This window comes from Astatotilapia calliptera, chromosome 11 (genome assembly GCF_964374335.1).
Source record: "Astatotilapia calliptera chromosome 11, fAstCal68.1, whole genome shotgun sequence".
Classification (NCBI taxonomy): domain Eukaryota; kingdom Metazoa; phylum Chordata; class Actinopteri; order Cichliformes; family Cichlidae; genus Astatotilapia; species Astatotilapia calliptera.
The window spans coordinates 10,189,701-10,207,635 of NC_137432.1; the positions used below are offsets into that span (position 1 = coordinate 10,189,701).

A 17,935-nucleotide genomic window follows, 5' to 3' on the forward strand; every position below is an offset into this window, starting at 1 on the left:
GACAGGATGTTGTTACTTTTAGACAGAGCAATGTGAAGTGTTTCACACTATATGTTATGCTCAAGATCAGTTTAAACTGTTTGTTTATATTGATCTTGTAAGAAAAATATGTTTTATGTAGATATAAATGGTGATGCATCAGAAAAACTGGCACAAGCTTCATAGGTCTCATTCCTTTAGAGCTATTTTTTCTGAATTTGCCTGAATGTACATTTTTGAATGTGTTGTATTTAACTGCAACAGATGTCTTCCTAAGATCTCAGTCAGGGTGACTCATAAGGCGTGTTTTCCTTGTCATCTGTTTTCCGTGTTAGAAATCTTTATTTGCACTTTCTAACATCCAGAAAGGTAAAATAAAGATCTGACACATTTTCTAAACATTCTCCAAACACTTTATAAAAATGTCACTGTGTTTATTTGAACTAATTTCTCAGTTTGTGCTTTTTGTTTCTCCTAAGAAGAAACATAGATTACAACACTGATATTTTTTTCCACCTCAAAAGCCACATCGAAGCAGCTGAGGAAGCACAGTCGGTGTCGTTTATGAGGTTTAACTCTTTTGGTTCACTGGGTTTTCTTTCTGATATGAAGTAACATCTTCTCTCTGGTTCTTTTTTTCCTTCTCTCTCCTCCCTCTTCTCTCCTCCCTGCATCTCTCGTTCTGAAGTTCAACAGGATTATAGGAATGACTACTGAGGAGCATTCTTGAACCATGCTCCTCTCCTCCACCTGTGCTCACCTCCTCCTGTGTCCTCTTTTAAAAAGAAAAGACTAAATACTGAAGAAACTCCTGTTATTCCCTAAAGGCTGCCATATTTCCTGGGATGGATAAGTCCTGACACTTTTGAAACTGCAGTCCCTGCAGCAGCGATTATCACATTTTTCTTCTCTGGAGACCTTTTGTTTTGTTTTTTTAGCTATTTCTAAGATTTTTTTTTCTTTAGGGTTTTTTTAAAGGCACATCAGTTTAAAAGCAAGCTGGTTTTCTCATTTTAGAAATCGTTACGCCGTCGTTCGGTGCAGGTTTGTACACAACCACACCAGATTTTCAGACTTCATGCACCCGTGAGTAAAGTATTTTGATAAGAACTGCTTCATTAAACTAGTTATTTTCCCGTGTCGAAGGAAAAATACGAGCAATTTGACTCACTTTTCCACAAAAAACAGCCCCCGCTCGTCGTCAACAGGACCACCTGTCGACAGATACTCGTGTATGCAAAGCTTTGCTGCCGCAGCCTTTGCTTCACCCTGCTTTAAACTCAGATCTCATAAAAGCTAATCTCATCTTTCAAAAGCCAGACAAATCAGCTAAATAGTGATGGATTGCTTTGATGTTGACTGGCTGCTTTCATTACTGAACATCCCAGCTATTAGTGCATCTCAGTTTCTGCAAGATGGACAGAAAATCTCAGTTTTTACGCCTGATATAATGTGATCATTTTCATTCCTGGAAAAATAATCACATCTGGGCGATACTGGGGCAGAGATTAGAGCCGTCTTCAGTTCCATTAAACTACTTCCTTATTAACCCAATCTTTTGGACTCTGTCCCGGGTCCTGAATCTGCTTCTGCAGAGAAGTCATTTCACCATCAAAGAAGTAAGAATTGTTGACTGGTTGAAATGATTTTAACCTGCTGTGAAGCTATTTCTGAATCTGTGCATGCCTCACTTTCCCACTGTGCTTCTTTTATACCGTACTCTTGTGTTGGCCTTAACCTCGCTCCACGCTCTCCTGTAGTACTGGCTTTGTGTTTGCTGTGCTGATGCAGAAACACTCTTCACTGATCCTAAATATTCCCACCACCCCAGTTCAAGCTTTGCCTCATGGCGCCTACCAGCCCTACAGTCCTCCCTACAATCAGCCACACCACCCTGCTGCAGAGGCCTACAACAACCGAGGAGGGGGTGAGGAGGAGGAGGAGCAGGACCCCTATTATCGTGGTTATCCCCCTCAGTACTACCCTCAACAGCCTTCTCAGCTGGCACACATCAACTACGGTTACCACTTCAGCCCCACCTACTCTGAAGACGTGGAGCTGAGGTCACCGGGCATCGCCGGGAGGTTTTTGCGGGATGTCGACGTAATGGAGGAGAGCGAGGATGGAGGACTTTAGATGAAAGACGAATTAAAGTCCTCAAGATAAAGATGTTCCCACAAAACGCAAAGAGCTGAGACATGCATATAAAACACCTGAAACTGTGGCGAGAACTTCCGTCCCTTCCCTCCCGTGTCCCCGGTGGGATCCCCCAGCCCCACCCCCATCAGGTGAAACATTGTAAATAGCTCTGTGGACTCTTGTACCATATCTCTGTAAAAGGGAGGTCCGAAAAGTGCCTGATCTATGTTTAGCAACGCCCATTTGATAATGTCAAGGTAAGACTTGTTCCTTCCCATCTCACAGCCGATTTAGCAACTTTTGTGTGGAGCTGCATGGAAGTGGAACCCGCGCCTCTTGTTTTGGTTGTAACTAACTGGGTTGTTTTAGTTCAGCTGGTAACATTTGCGCAGGCTGCTTTTTTATAATGATGAATCATGTTTCCTCTGGTTGTCTTTGTTTTTGTACCAACTGTTGAAAAGTGGTGTTCTTAGTGGACATGAAACCCAGACCAATCAAACTCCTTTCCCTGAACACTTAGAAGCACACTTAAAAAAAGATAATTTCTTTTTAATTTGAACATTGGCGCTTGTTACTGTTCTGGATTTTATTTTATTTCGGGGGGCTTTTGTGAATTTAAAGAACATTGTTATGTTCATTATGTTCCCTTTTATTTCTTATGCAAATTTGGGCCTGCTCACTGTGGAAGCTGTTTGCTCACTGGCTGAACTCTGACCTCTTTCTGGAATAAGACCTGAAGTCAGTTATTATTACAAAAAAAAAAAAAAAAAGAAGAAGAAAATCCTCTCGCCTCTCTGTGAAATCAATAAGAACCCCTCTTGCACTGCAGTCAGAAAAACAAGCAGCAGACGTGTTGCTACGAGCTGGTCCCGGTCTGGATTTTAACTGTCAACCGTGAATAGCTTTAATAAGGAATGTGTCTCGCTACCGCACCCTTTGGTACAATATGGACTTATTTATTTTCTATTTTGTTTGCTTTTATAACCAATAAATCTGTAATGAGACTACAAGAATTGGCTTGGGTCATTTGTTTAACAGCGCAAAAGGGTCAAAAACCCAGAGTTTACAACACTTTTGTAAAAACAACATTCGACAAGAAGAGGTTCGTTAAACTCTTTATTAGCCTTTTTACAATTCACTTAAAAGGGGAACAGATTTATCGATGGAAACTTAATAACCAAAAACAAAAAAGCAGCTGTGTGATCAAGTTAACATTTTGGGATTCTCATATAGTTACACATTAACTGGTTTCACTGTGCATCCACGAGCCTTTAAAGGCAGGATCAGCTCTAACAGATGTCACTTTTAATGGACCAGATCGGATCATTTCATGGTGTGTAATCAGAATCACCCACAGAATCTGATTTTTCTCACAGCTGAGCCACATGGTCAAATCTCAAGCTGTCATTGGATAATTCAGGCCCACCGCGGTCGCGCTGGAGCCGACAGGAGCGACAGAGAGGTTCCCCTGGTAGGATAATGTTGATGTTCTTGGCATCTATGTTATGTTAAGTGCTGTCGAGCTTTGATGCCAGTTCTGCAGGCATAAACTGCGGGCTAAATTTACACAAATCAATAGCAGAGGATGGTGCTGCTTTCAGTGTTGTGTTGATATAAGACCTTTTTTCCCCCCTCCATTTCTCGGTCTCATTGGGCAGCCTTCATTTCATCTTGTAGTCTTCAGGTCTGTGGAAAAAATACAACAACGCATTAGTATGAAGGGTGGGGAAAGGACCGATTACAAGGAAAAACATGGATAGAATGGGACAGATGAGAGAGTGGGCAGATCTTATCTCTTTTTTCCCCCCGCCCCTTTTTTCAAAATGACTTCAGAGACTGTGTCGTTGTTTTCGGTTTTTCCGCTTTAATTTCAAGCAGAGTTTGCAGCAGACAGATATTATCAGAGCGTGCTGTATTGGTTTTGATACAAAGTAGAAAAAATGTTGTTATCAAATGTAATAGCTCTGCTATCAGCTACACCCGTATGCTGTCGGTTTTCTGTGTCTGAGCACTTGTTTGTGTGTTGACTGCGTGCGTGTGTGTTGTACAGGGGTGGACAGGGAGCTTACATTCAATAATAATCTCTCGCCTGGGCTCCAAGGTTTTTCTGAGAGAATATTAACAGTGTGTTTAATAAAGGGGAACGATTGAATCGCCCTGGATGACCTTAACCCCATCTCCCCTGACACACTCACACGATCAGTAAAATGACTGAGGCAGCGTATGAGCGAATATTAACTAGACTGAGGCCTATCTCTTAAATAAACCAGGATTAGTTTGACCTTGATGGCCACACAGCGACCAGCCTCAGCACACAGACTGATTGGCTGAGGAGATTGAAGCAGTAAACAATAAGAAGTAGCTCATTTATCACCTCGCACAGGCACACACTCTGACAGCAGTGGTGAACGCAGCACCGACATGCTGTACATATCTGCACAAGGCATATACACAGAGTGAAAACTAATGTCAGAGAACACAAATAAAACTATTGGCCCTGTGTGGCACCACTGTACCTTAAAAATTTCATGTATGCATTTTTCTACTTAACAACACGTCCTGCGTCATCACTGTTCAATAGGACGAGGAGCAGAAGAGGGCCTGACCTTCGACCTGGGGGTGGAGCTATCCTTTTAGGAACCAAATCTGCATGAGCCAGTCCCTGCAAATGCTGACACTATTCTCATGTACCCCTAAATAACTATATTGTTTGAATACATCTACTTGGTGGTTTCATTTATTTACTAGCATTTTTGGTTTGCTGCCTCAGAAAAGTACAGTTAGACCACATAACACTAGCAGTGCTTCTAAACTCTGATCACTCGAATGCTCATTTTAGGTTTTTCAGGGGTTCCCTGCTCCAACACACTCAATTCAAACGATCATCTTTAACCTGCATGCAAAACCTTTACTAATATTTTCCTACTCAAGTAGGAAAATATGTATACAGAGGGGTGAAAACACTGATTCTAAAAACTGATATTAGTTTAGTTCAAATGTGCAAAACGTTAGGATCATACGAGCTAAATTGTTCATTTGACTGTTGTGAAGCAGATTTGGTTTTGATTCTGAGAGTCTGAGATTTCTGTGTCGACACAGAGGAGATCAATGGTGTTTTGCTTGTGGTGTGTGCAGCACCGCAAACAAAAAACATCAGCATTATTTCCAACAAAACAATGTCAGTTTTGCTCCAAAAGATCACACCACATAAAAAGGAGGAAGAACATGACGAATTTTGCCATTTTGCTCAGTGTAATTGTTAACATGCACCGAATCCTGTTAACAAAATCCCATTAACATTTATTGAAGTGGGACATCACAGAGGCATCCAGCATCTGAAAACCACAAAGGAAACCTAGCTGCAGAAATAGATTCATGTGTTTATGGGGGTTTTTACATAGAGAAAGTACGATGGCAGGAAAGCAGGGTTTGGATTTGCCAATAACAACAATACATTTGTTAAATCCTGATTTAGCTGCTGTCTAAAATGTTTACAACAACCTGGAGAAACAAAATCCAAGCTTTCGAATTAAGCACCTCAGACTGGGTACAAGAAAGACCATCAGAGGTCCTGGGTGCTGAGCATGTCCGGTGGGTGAAGAGCAGTGACCCTGACTCAGAAGCAGCTGGGCCGCGGGTGAACGGATGGATTGATGGATGAACGGATGCAAAGGCTACTGCTGAGCAGGTGAAGCAAGAACGCTCTTCGTTAACCTGTCAGAACGATGTTTACTGCGGCTGAGGCCGGGGAGAACGGCACGATATTATCATGCCGGCAAACCGCGGGTCACAATGCCAGTCTAATCTCCAACCAGAAAATACTTGACTCAGAAAAGCTATGAATATGATTAGGCCGAGTAACAGATGCTCTCTCACACATCCTTCAGAGAAAACTTGTGTATCCAAGCGCTCAGGAAGTGAGGGAATACAGCTGATTTTCCCAGTGTGCATCTGAGAGAACCGTCCTGCTCTGTTTTTGAGGTTTGGCTCCTTGTTACGATGTACAGTGTCCTACTTTTTTACAGCTTTTCGATCGAGCTCACAATGAAGCCAACTTGCATCAACTTAAAAAAGAAAAAAAAGTCAGCTTGGGGACAACTACTCCTATTTTCATGTAGTAGTGCACACAGGAGCCAGCTCCTTAGTGGTTCAGCACTTCAGTTCTTTGTGCATCGCGTCACATAATGACAGCTCTAAGTTGGCTGACAATCATTCGCACCGCAGCTACATGTGTTTGTAGTTACGATGAAAAATGTTGCGCTTTTTTTTCCTGCTTGAGGAGAAACTGTCATGTCACAATGGCCACAAAAAAAGGAGCTGTCATACATTTGAATTAGATCCATTTGTGTGCGTGTTGCTTAGTAAGACCATGAAAACATTACAGGACTGCGTCAAAGCAGAAGAAGGCAAACCTGGGTCGAAACCTTCCCGTCTTTTAAATATCTGAAGATTGTGCCAGCACACACACAAGTTCAGAAGTCGTCTGTTTCTCATTTTAAATGCTTAATTTAAAGCTTTGCACTGCTATTTTTTTTTAAGATAAAACAGAGTAGGCTGGCATAGAGAGAGGGACTGTGAGATGGTACACAGTTCAACATCACCCCCTTCTGGACCATCCTCATCAACACAAGACTGAGTGTGACGCGTCACCATGAATGTTTCAATTTCTTCAGTATAAATGCAGCAAAATGGGAGACTGTGATAATTTCATTGGCCAATAATTTTCATCAACAACCTTTCTCGCCCCCCCCTTAACGAAAATGTGACAACACTACGATGAAATGTGATGAATGTACTGATACTTTAATCCCGAATAAAAACGAGATGAAAATATTTTGGAGAGATGGCATGATAAGAACTAATTAAAGTTGTGTAGAACGGCGGGACGAGTTTGGAGGTGATCCAATCAGAAGTAATCTTGTGCGGTAAGGTTAGACGGGCACATTTGATCTGGTAAAACCAGCGCCCATCCTCCCTGTTTCTCATGAAAACGAGAGAAAATTTCAACACTTGGCAGAAAGATCAGAGTAGAAAAGGAAAATAAGACACTGAGAAACTCTCACCGGTAAAAATACGACAAACGCTTTCTTTTAATCGTCTGAATTAACTTTAGATTTACTCTGATGTAATCTTATGTTATTTAGTTGACTAAAAGCATTTAAATCCCTAAATTATGACTAAAACTAAATCAGAATTTGCTGTCAAAATCAACACTGATGGGAGTTTGGGCTTCTTTTTGGATATTAATTGAGAGTTACGCTTCTACATACGGTGTCCACAGCCTGGGGAAGGCATCGATTTCCTCCCGAGTGTACTCGCTGAGCTTCTTCGGTATTTCTCTGGGCTGAGGCAGCTCCTCTGTCAGGTTGGCTTGAATGTCATATGGCAGCTCCTGGAGAGAGGTGGATGAAGGAAACGTTAAAGGCATTTGATCCAAGACACAAAAATTCAAAGAGAAAAGGGAGGAAATGGGAGAGAGGAAAGAATTTATAGCAACTGACACAAATAAGGAGACTGTGCGTTACAAATGGTGCCTTATTCAAAGGCCTGGAGGAGGTTTTAAGCTGGGAATAACACGGAGGAAAAGAAAAATAAATAATCAAAAAAACACCAAATGTTCAATAGAAACACTGCCTAAACTGTTGTGAAATGCCTCAGGCTTAGAAACGCCATCTCTAAGTACTACTTAGATTCTGCTGTTAGGACCAAAGTCAGGTAATCAGTCGTTCCTCTGTATATGGACACATTCATTCACAGTATTACAAATCAAAATACCTGATGATGGCACTCCCACCATGATAGTAATTACAATCCGCTGATATTTAGATGGACCCCGTGTGTCAGTTAACAGCCCATCAAGCACTTTTTATGTTAAATTCATTCCAGAGGCTGTGATGTGTGACGCTGGCTCTAGCCAGTGTAATTTGAAACCAATCAATATGCTCTCAAGTGCCAAAAATGCATGCGAGGCATAATTCACTGCGGCAATGATACGACGCATCTGCTCCGCTTTAAATCAACGACTGAGACGGGACAGTTTGTCAACTCTGATAACCGATTGGACGCATTATTTACATTCAGCCTCAGCTGCATTTAATGACTTTTGGCAGCCAATAAGATGTCATTTTCCACAGTAGGCAGAAAACAATACTTCACTGACATCGACAGTCACTTGTTTATTTACGCATCCCTATTTACATAATCCCAGTATTAGCATTCATTGGAGGTGTGTTTACTGGCCGCCCTGTAAACTTTAATATTTCCTCATTTTATACTGTTTTGGTGTACACTACCACCTAAGGGTCTCTTGAACAAATGGCCAGTTACATATGCTTTCAGGTACACACTTTGGGTTAATCTGACGGCATTTAAGTACCCTAGTTACTTTTAAGTAACAGCTGCAACAGTAAAGTTACCACATCAGACCCAAATAAATGGACATATCACCTTTAACATGGCGCAAGAATTTACACTAATGTAGTCGCGGCCCCCTCCCTGAGCCTGGCTCTGCCAGAGGTTTCTTCTTGTTAGAAGGGAGTTTTTCCTTCCCACTGTCACCAAGTGCTTGCTTGTAGGACATTGTTGGGATATTTTCTCTCTTATTGTATTGTCTCTCTTATGATATAAAGCACCTTGAGGTGGTTAAATTGAATAATAAAATAAAATAATAAAATTAAAGCAAACTAGTCTAAATAAAGCCAAACAAGCTCCCCTATGAGTGGAGGCAGTTTAGCACCAAGTGACACACAAAACTGCAGTTACAAAAGCCTAAACACTTCCCCAGAGTTGATGCTTATTAAAGACAAACTACAATAAGTCTGAATGACTTTAACACAGTGATGAAGTCGGTGATGTCATGTCTAAATGTCTAAAAAGAGCTCATCTTCATGAGTCCTCGCCCTTTTCTGTGATTTGTTCTTCTTAGGGCATCAGCAGAAAGTGAAACAATGGCCTTAAAGATTCATGAGATGAAGTGCAGAGTCACGAGACAACTCTGGTTCCTCAATATTCTTGGTGACGCATCGTAAATATAGAGCTGCTGACAATCCATCCATCCTCTACCGCTTATCCTTGTCATAGGACAAGAGACGGGGTACACCCTGAACAGGTTGCTAGTCTGTCACAGGGCTAACAAATTGAGACAGACAACCATTCACACTCACATCCACATCTAAGGGCAATTTAGAATCACTAATTAGCCTAACCCCACTAACTGCATGTGTTTGGACTATGGGAGGAAGCTGGAGTACCCGGAGAGAACTCATGTAGACACGGGGAGAACATGCAAACGCCACACAGAAAGACCCCAGCCAGATGATGGAGCCGAACTTAGAACCTTCTTGCTGTGAGCCAACAGTGCTAACCACTGCACCACCTTGCCGACCAGAACTGCTGATAAGTAAAGCTTTAGACAAAAGGGAGAGACTAGCGCTTCTGACAAGAGGACAACAACAACCAGATTTAGTAAAAAACCTTAACCTCACAGCCATGCACTCATTCTCTTAATGTACCCTGACTGTCTTTCATTAGTGAGATGATGTGAAACAGGGCTTACATCTTCAGGAAAGATGTGTAATCGCTGCATCATGGTGCGCCGGTGCAGGTTCCGAGGCAGCATGCCGTAAACTGCTAACCTTACGATCTGGAGAGGAGAAGGACAATGAAAATATTGACATAAAAATATTTTCAAAAGTCTGTGTTTATAGCAACAAATTTTCTGTTTTTCTTATATTTTCTTCTAAATTGTTCCTCAATGCGAAGCAGGTTACACAACTTGGATGAAGTTACTGGATTGAGAGAGATGTTGGACAGACGCAGTGCTGACAAATCATTTATGTGTCCAAATCTATTTCTTCCTCTTCGCACGCCAACCCTTCAAATGTCACATCAACTAAATCACCTTCAGGATGCACGTCTGTGGTCGCTGACTGGCCTGAAACCAGCAGCTTAGTGCATGTCTCTTCTGGTTTAGTGCACTTCAGACTGGAGACCAGTGCAGGTCATGCACCTACATCGAGTCATTCCCGCATGTCAGGAGCAATTTTACGGTGTACTTTTAGCACACTAGCTGCATATGGGAAAAAAAGTCTACAAACCCACAACTTCTGCAAAAAAACAAAAAACAAAAAAACAAAACACTCTTACTGAGTGCACCACTGCAGAGGCATGCTTATCCTTCACACAGCTTCAGGCGAGGCCTTAACATGCAAAACTCACTTTTATATATTTAAAATTAAAAAAAATGTTTGATAGATGTCTGGGGGAAAAAAATCATGATAGATATTCTCCAATACTTAATGGATTTAATATTTAATGAAACAGAAAATGCTGTAAATATGGGACTGACTATAGTGAGGCAAGTACTTGAGTTACGATTATGTGCACTTCTTTTCGCCCACTGATGTCTCTGTCATTTTTGTAACGTTTGAATGAGGATCTGTGGAGATTTTCTTTCCCTTATATTCATATTTATTCATTTATATCTTCACCCTGTCTCTGTGTGCCTCGAGTTCATTCATCATTTTCTCATCATTTCTTTTCAAAAACATTTTTTTCAGGGGTTAAAAAAAAACTTCCTAAAACAGCTGGATGCTGTTATTTTCTAATCACCTCTAACCAGAAGTATTGAGGTGTTCAGGGACTGTGTAGCGGTGCAGAATAATACACATCTGGTTTTCTAGTAAGTGTCCCAGATGAATAAGGGAGCAGCTGAATGTATCTTTTATTTTCAGTGTGTAAATGGTAAACGGGCTGATTCTTTTCTATTTTATTTGTGCACTCGTAGCCCTTTCTCCTACGAGCCTCACACACACACACACACACACTTTTTATACTTTAGAGCTTTTATCTGTCACACATGGACTCTCCAGCGGATGCATTGGGGGTAACTTGGGGTTCAGTATCTTGCACACTGGAGGAGCCGGAGCCTGCAGCACCAACCAACTACAGTGCCCATTTTGATTATAATGACGTGACACCAGAGTACATGCTTGTGTCAGGACTGATTCAATAAAAAGAATCAATGACCCTCACTAGAGTTATCCTTCAGCTCCTGTTCTGTTGTTGTTCCTGTTTTTTGAGTCGCTGCTAAGTAACACGGGAGTTTGCATCATTTGTTAAATACAGTATGCAGGTCACAGTAAGTTTGCCTGGAATAATCATGGATTCATGTAAAATATTATGTAAAAAAGCTGCCACACTGGGCTCTACTCTTCTTTCTACACAGGAGAAGAGTTCATTACCTTGAAATCATAAATATGCATCACAACCAAAATCCCAAGAATTATCCTTAAACTGACATTCTTGGTCTGAGTTTCAGAAAATATCAAAATACCTCCATCAACCAGCACAAATCCACTGCTGCTTAATCCCACTCCTCAGCACTTTATATTAATATGCATGAGCAGCACATACGAGGAAAGGGATGAGTGTCAAACCAGGAAGCACCTCCACTGCAGAGCATGTGGCACACTTATCTCTGTGTGGTTTAATTAATCATACCTACAATATAATCAAATTCTTGGTGTGAGCTAAGGTTTAAAATTCACTCTAAACAACACAAAGAGGAGAACAGAAGCCAGCAGCACTTACAGCTTTTGGGTCCTTATGATGGAGCTGAGCAGCTGTGACTTGTTTGAATCCACCAGGGTACCTTTAAAAGAAAATGAATAAATTACGACAAATCTCTGCCAGTCCAATTTTATTTCATGAACTGAAATTGGCATTTATTGCTCTGATGATGCTTTTTTAGTTACCAGTTCGGATTATTTTTTCAAATTAGCCCAACATCATGCTATCCATTTTACAGAAATACACATGCTGAAGGCAACATTTACTGCAGTATTTATATGTTCATGTGAAAGCCAGCAGGCTCACTGAAAATCCAGAGGTAATTTTTAATTATAACGTTTTGTGAAGCAGTGGCTGCTGCTCTCATTAGGAGGCGTGTGTGGATGCAGACTTTGAGTCAGAAGAGGAGGGACTGTGACGTGAAACAATGAAACGCAGTATATTCTAAATCTGAGGATTTCTGTTCATACAACTGCCAGAAAAATGTTGCAGGAAGAAACTTGAAAATTCTGATTTAACTTTTCAGACTGAGCTTACACAGCAAAGACGTCAAATCAGACATAAACGAGTATTTCTGCTGTTCAGTAGAGCTGGGCGATAGAACGATAACGATATGTATCGCGATATAACTTTTTCTCGATAGAAAAATTAAACTATTGCGATAGACCTCGCCGCTCTTGTCCTCTTAAAAAAAAAACCCAGCCTATCCAAATTACGTAGCGCAGAGCCGAACCAATCACAGCCGCAGCGCAGCACAAGTGCCAAGCCGCACATGTGTATTTGTTTGGGAAGCAGCCAGCCACCGTACCGCCGGGTAATGGAGGAAATGAGTGTGCCGACTAGAAAAATCAACCGAGAGAAAACAGATGATGGTTCCAATGCCGGAGAGATTGTCGAACGGAAGAGCCATAGAAGTTCCGTAGTGTGAAGGTATTTCGGCTATTTCAAGTCTGACAGAAAACAGAGTAGCGTGCACTGTAAATTGTGCCGAAAGCAAGTCTGGAAATACAATAAACTGGTGCATGCGCTACGTCCACACGTACCCGGGTATTTTTGAAAACGCAGATTTTTCTATGCGTTTGCACCTTTCGTCCACACGTAAACGGCGTTTTTGGTCACTGAAAACGAAGATTTTTGAAAACTCCGTTTTTGCATTTACGTGTGGACTAGAAAAACGGAGAAAACGCAGCGTCAAAGGTGTGCGCATTTTTTGACGTCACACTGTGCGCCACGTTATTGTTTCGGTGAAAAGAATTTCTACAATACTGTTACTGTTAATTCTACTCTCTGCAGTGTTTAAATGCTTACACACACACACAGTTACTGTCCCTCCACACATACGACTCGGTTCTGCTTCTATGCCCCAGCTTTGTTTACTTTTTCCCACCGAGGCTTCTAGACTTCTGATTGGCCAACATTTCTGCACGGTTAGGAATCTAGCGCCACCTGCTGCTTTGGCATGTTCGTAGCAGCGTTTTCCTTCATTTCTGCCTTTATGTGTGGACGGGATTATTTTTTAAAACGAAAACGGAAAATCTCCGTTTTCAAAAATACCCGTGTACGTGTGGACGTAGCCTCAGTCTCTGACTGGAAGCGCTAATTCGTCATTCGGCTTTTGTCAGACTAAAGTAACTGTTAAAACTGTTTGAAAAGATAAGCTATACAACAAGGAGAGATTGAGAATTTCCTTTTAGTTCTCAGTTTATTTGATATTGACAAAAGTTAGTCAGTTTTGTCTGTTCTTCTGTAAAACAAACTAAGATTTATTTTTAGAATTAATATTTTGTTTCTAAGTGGAATTGACAATTTAGTCTGTTTTGTTTGTTCTATTTTGAAACTTAAACGCTTTAGCGGCTGCCTTTTGTATAGTTTGCAATATTTGCCTTTATTTATCTGAAAAAGTCTCATGTTCCTTAAGTACATCTACCCTGTTGAACTTATTATGGGAAATAAATATTTAAATAAAAACAAGCTGCTGATTATTTCACATTTTACTTGTGAGCAACGGCACATTTAAATCTTACAAATATAGTTATTTGGCTTATATCGTGATAGATATCGTTATCGCCTGAAATGAAAAAAACATATCGTGATATGAAAAAATCTTATATCACCCAGCTCTACTGTTCAGTGACCCAAAAAACCTCATTTACATCACTGTTGGCAGCAGACTAAACAAAGCTTTATGTAGGCCTCGCTTTGTCCTGCTTTGAACTGGAAACATGAAATTAAAATCATGACAGATGGCACTATACACTTACCCCGTGTGTGATGAGTAGACTTTCTGTTCCCATTTGTTCCCAGAGAAAGCTATGTGTTTGCTGTTTATCACCACCACATGGTCACCACAGTCACCTGTGAAGATGTTCAAAAGGTTTGTTTTCAGGCTCAATGCATGATTAAAAAGCCACATTATTCTGTTTTAAAGAGAGGAAGACTAGCACATATAGCTGCTCTACCAATGACGCCACTACTAAGAGCAGAAGCTACCTTGTGAGACTAAGGCTTAGCTTTACTAAAACATATTGTTATTCCAAAGTATAACTGAGAAGGAAGGGAAAAACATTTTTAAAGCTTGTCCTCTGCTGCCACCATGTGGCAGTTCTATATAAAAGTAGATGTTTCTGTCATAATGTCATAATCCAGACGAGGAAATCCCAAAAATTGATTCTGTTTAACTGGATGTAGTGTTTTCAGTGGTAGAAATGTTTCATCACTCATCCAGGTGACTTCTTCAGTCTCAGCTGACTGCAGGTTTCCCCAACCTTATAAAGGGTACATTTGTACAATGACTGCACACCACTGAAGAACAATGGGTGGGATGAAGGCCAGTAAGAAATAAAGTTCTCCTTTTTACTTCAAGTGCTGCTTCAGCTTTTACCTCTGCAGTGCTGTACCACAACATGCTTAAACTAAGGGTTTGTTGTGGTTTAAAAACAATACCTCATATATACACAATGAAACAGTTAAAGTGAGTTACAGTGAGAATTTGTTCATGACTGTCTGGTGAGTGTGAGATGGAGTTCCTACTCACTCAGAGCATGGTAGATAGGTTTGTGTTTCCCCTGTAATCTAATAGAACACATAGCTGCAATCTTCCCAGGCGGCTGCATCCTGGCATCAATCAGGAACCAGGAACGGGCAAAGGTCGCCCATTGCTGAACGAAGTCAAGGAGAAAAACTTAAATTACATATGCTAACAAGCTGAGACATCTCAGCATCAGAAATCAAAGAAGGCCTGTTAATTTTCCAAGCTCCAAAATTGTAAAGATGGGCAGCTTAAAATAATGGACATGCCAAACTGTCCCTTCAAACTATAGTTGGCAAAATGTTTACTCTTCCTTGTAGACAATTTTAATATCCTAACCTTTCAGCAATTAGTCAGCTGCTAAGAGAGAAAACTGGTTTCTTCTGATCTTTTTCTCCAAAACACTTAACCTGACCGGTCCCTCATTTCTAATCTTAGCTATCAGAGGTGTGGACTCGAGTCACATGACTTGGACTCGAGTCAGACTCGAGTCATTAATTTTATGACTTTAGACTTGACTTGAAAAAATGTTCTAAGACTTGTGACTTGACTTGGACTTTTACACCAATGACTTGGGACTTGAATTGGACTTGAACCGGTTTACTTGAAAAGACTTGATATTTTACCCCAAATATAAAATTTAACATGCATATTATATAGAGATTGAAAATGTGACGTCATTCACGGGTAGAACCGCAAAGGATTCTGGGAACTCGTGGCAAGAGGTACTAGCGCACACAGGCTTTCAATTAAAATCAGTTATACAGCGATAAAAAGAAACACAAAAATGTCAAGAAGCTGTTGTATTATTAACTGCAATAGCCGGTCGCATGACAGCCACGGGAAGCCGACGGGTAAAGAGATCGGTTGTTATCGGATTACGTCGTTGAAGAGAAATTGTTCGAGCCATGTTTCCGAAGTAACAAAGACGCGACTGGATTGCAGCCATTCAAAGACCAAATATAACGTCCCAGAACACTCCAGCTCACAGGTTAGTCTGCTCCAAGCATTTACACGAAGGTCAGTGTTTTTTAGTAGTTAATACGTCATTTTCATAACATAACTGGTGATATAGGTTACAAGCAAGTCTGGCGCTGAACAGAAATTGCCGCGCTATGCTTCTTTGTTTATTGTGCATAAATAGTGAATTGTCCTGACACAATATTGCGTTTCGCTTCTGTTATTATGGTACATTGACAAAAACATATACTTTTATTCACAGGATAAAACAGGTTTTTTGTATCACTAATTGCCCAGTACGATTACAGCATACAGTATTATTGTCACTGCTACATTTCTGTGATGCTACCAGAAATTATTTCCACTACTAATTAATTACCGTTGAGCTCAAAGGTCCTATTAATAAACTGTTAACGAATGTGTATTTATGACGACAGTTTGTGAGACTGGTAAACTTATGATAAGTACGATGGTCTTTACTTTCTACACGGTGCATTTCAAGGTCCTGCACCCATCCGGCGGTAAACTGTACCTGGGCTTGTTGCAGTGACCTGAAGTTACTAAACTTCATGATCGTATGCGCTCACTCCAAGAACCGTATGATTATAAATATGCATATAAATATGCTAAGATGAGATAGCTGACTTCATCTAACTAGCAAATGTTGTCCAGGCTACGTTGGTGATGCAGTTTTTTTTTAATGTGTATGATATTTTTGTCATGCGATTTTAAAGCCGGTCCTACAACCGCATCCAAGAATAACATGCAGCTTATCTCAGAACTGTCGGTGAAAATTATTCTTGGAGCTAGGTTTAATTGAGCTGCATTTTAAAGAGGTGCAATTTCACAATTTGTGTATATTTTCTAAGTTCACTATTTTGTCATGTGTTGAGAAAAACACAGATTTAAAAATTACATGGTCTAATATTTACATTTAGCATATAACTGCAACATGCTTTTTTTCGTTTTTTTGAATGACTCGAAAGGACTTGAAATTCAAAGTTTCAGACTTGTGACTTGACTCGGACTTTTACACCAGTGACTTGAGACTCGACTCTGACTTGCCTGACATTACTTGAGACTTGACTTGAGACTTGAGGATAAAGACTTGAGACTTACTTGAGACTTGCAAAACAATGACTTGGTCCCACCTCTGTTAGCTATCCTGGTCACTCCAAGCAAAACTTTCAGCATCAAAACTCAAAACCATACATCATAACAAAGTCTCGCTACCATCTTGTAAACCTCAGGGTAAAAAGTTATTGCCAGTGTTTGTATATATTTTTTAATGTCTACGTTATAATCAACCCAATCCTTTCTCCCAGTTAAAATATATTTATAGAACTGGTGTCACAACAAGACATTTGTAACATTTGTCACTGAGCAGCTTCTACCTGGTTACAGAAATACTCTTTCTGGTTCAAAATGACATGACATCTTTCATGAGATAAAATATAGATCAATAAATCATTTAGAACAGGTGAAATGCATTTTCTGGTAAATACAGGTGGCAAATGATCATCATTTTTTTAAACACTAGATCATGTGTTTAAATTATTTTAAGTATTTCTTACTTCTTACTACAGAGCCAAGTAAGATAGAAATGGTGGCGAGGATTAAATCTCATATTAAGACAAAACTTAAGAGTCTGTAGAAGAACTGTTTCAAACAGCTAGCATCAAAATAGCAGTATAGCAACTCTCTAGGATAAAACCATATGAGAAACGACGTTAAGTCAAAGACTAGACGTTTTAAGTGGTACATTTCACTAACTGAAGGTTAGAGTTATAGTAAATGGACAATAAGACCTTCGATTTCTTTTAGAAAGCCTCTTAACTACTGGAGGCAGTGCACTCGTTCACAGCTAGCTGTTAAAATTTCTCTCATGTAACAGTGTCAGTGCCGTTCAGCGACGCTAGCTACCAGCAACCGCAACCATTAAATAACAAAAAATACAAACATAAGGTGGAACTAATGCAGCCCACAGCGTCTCAGATTACCTGTGCAGATCTGGAGAAACTGGACATTTTAGATTAAACTACTAGCGCATCCTCTAAATAGTTGACCCCAACGTGAGCTTCGGTCCGCTACGAAATTATGTTCGGTTGAAATAAGATATTTTTAAGGGTTCCTAGGTTCCAAATTAATCTATATTTATCGTGAGCTCATGTAGTGTCCGGCACTACTGTATATTCACGATTATACACATTTTAACTGACAGTATAGCTCGATATTTAGCTAAAAATTAGCTTCAATTAT

General features: G+C 40.3%; 2 protein-coding genes across 4 annotated transcripts in view; one reads left to right on the plus strand and one right to left on the minus strand.

The window, feature by feature from the left end:
* Positions 1–3,751, plus strand: part of col14a1a (collagen, type XIV, alpha 1a) — a 166,260-nt gene extending 162,509 nt beyond the window's left edge. Inside the window, exon 48 of one of the 2 annotated variants that reach the window (XM_080307779.1) lies at positions 668–3,751. In XM_080307779.1, coding sequence (XP_080163905.1) covers positions 668–696 — 29 coding nt within the window. In that variant the 3' untranslated portion in view covers positions 697–3,751. The remainder of the gene's footprint in view (positions 1–667) is intronic. The other variant, XM_080307778.1, reaches the window with a different exon arrangement.
* Positions 3,222–17,836, minus strand: mrpl13 (mitochondrial ribosomal protein L13). 2 transcript variants are annotated; one of them, XM_026185073.2, is made up of 7 exons: positions 17,677–17,836; positions 14,723–14,846; positions 13,950–14,043; positions 11,710–11,770; positions 9,674–9,760; positions 7,389–7,510; positions 3,222–3,804 (listed from the first exon to the last, which is right to left on the minus strand). In XM_026185073.2, the coding sequence occupies exons 1-7, from the start codon at positions 17,701–17,703 to the stop codon at positions 3,780–3,782; spliced, it is 540 nt and encodes a 179-aa protein (XP_026040858.2). In that variant the 5' UTR covers positions 17,704–17,836; the 3' UTR covers positions 3,222–3,779. The 2 variants fall into 2 exon arrangements, with proteins under 2 accessions (XP_026040858.2, XP_026040859.2); XM_026185074.2 differs by lacking the exon at positions 9,674–9,760.
* Positions 17,837–17,935: the final 99 nt, after the last annotated feature.